This window comes from Cariama cristata, unplaced genomic scaffold, assembly GCF_000690535.1.
Source record: "Cariama cristata isolate BGI_N322 unplaced genomic scaffold, ASM69053v1 scaffold16820, whole genome shotgun sequence".
In the NCBI taxonomy this organism is placed as follows: domain Eukaryota; kingdom Metazoa; phylum Chordata; class Aves; order Cariamiformes; family Cariamidae; genus Cariama; species Cariama cristata.
Window position 1 is genome coordinate 1101 of NW_009594235.1, and position 905 is coordinate 2005.

General features: G+C 60.2%; 1 protein-coding gene across 4 annotated transcripts in view; it reads right to left on the reverse strand.

Annotated features, from left to right (window-relative positions):
* Window positions 1–420: 420 nt before the first annotated feature.
* SH3GL1 (SH3-domain GRB2-like 1) overlaps window positions 421–905 on the reverse strand; it is a 10445-nt gene continuing 9960 nt past the window's right edge. For 2 of the 4 annotated variants that reach the window (XM_009697355.1, XM_009697349.1), the window contains one exon: window positions 642–838. In XM_009697355.1, the coding sequence (XP_009695657.1) occupies window positions 642–838 (197 nt within the window). Of the gene's footprint in view, window positions 839–905 lie in introns of all 4 variants that reach the window. The other 2 variants (XM_009697333.1, XM_009697342.1) reach the window with 2 other exon arrangements.

The window sequence follows — 905 nt, forward strand, 5'->3', positions numbered from 1 at the left end:
GGCAGGGCTCAGCACCCGCACCGCAGGGCTGGCTTAGTGTTTGATGGGTGTTGTAGTGTTGCTGTCCCACGGCATCCCTCCCCTGAGCCACCAGGAGCGGGGAGAGCCGGGGTCTGGTGTCGGGGTGGAGGGAGGCTGCAGCATCCGCGGGGAGAGGGGTAGTGTTCAATGTGGGGGGGGGAGTGTTGAAGGTCTGGACCCCTCGGTGAGGCTGGGGGCTGCTTTGCCCCCTGCCATTGGGCCACGCGTCTCCCCGTGCTGATGCTCAGCGTGAAGGATGCATCCCAGCTCTCCCATCTGGCTCATCCAAATGCTTGACCCAAAGAAAAGACAAAAACTGGACGGGGAGAAGCCTGTGAGAATCGTACAGCCCAGGGGGACCTGGCAGGGTGCGCAAAGTACCGAAGTTCAAGCACCAGAAGGACAAAAAAAAAAAATAAAATTTAAAATAACCAAATTCACCGGGAAGGGGAAGGAAGGGGGAGTGTTTGACCCTTCTGGCTTGTTCCCTGGTGGCAATCTCGCCCCGAGGTGACGCAGAGATAATACGGCCCCGCCACCGGAGAGGGCCAATGTCAGGATGGAGGTGGAATGGAGACTCGGCCCCGCGGGAGCGGAGGGGGGACAGGAACGATGCCGTTTCACTGAGGTAGCGGAACCAGCACTTCCACATAGTTGAGGGGGAAGAAGCCCGACTGGCCGTTGATCATGCCCTCGTACCAGTTTTCGTCGATCTGGTTGGTCAGGGTGATGATGTCGCCTTCCTTGAAGCCCAGCTCGCCATCGTTTTCGGGTTCGAAGTCGTAGAGAGCCTTGCAGCAGGGCTGGTCCAGGGGGGCTGCGGGGAGAGGTGGAGGGGGGGAGAGGTGAGCCAGACCCCCTGCACACCCCTCTTCCTCAAGCCC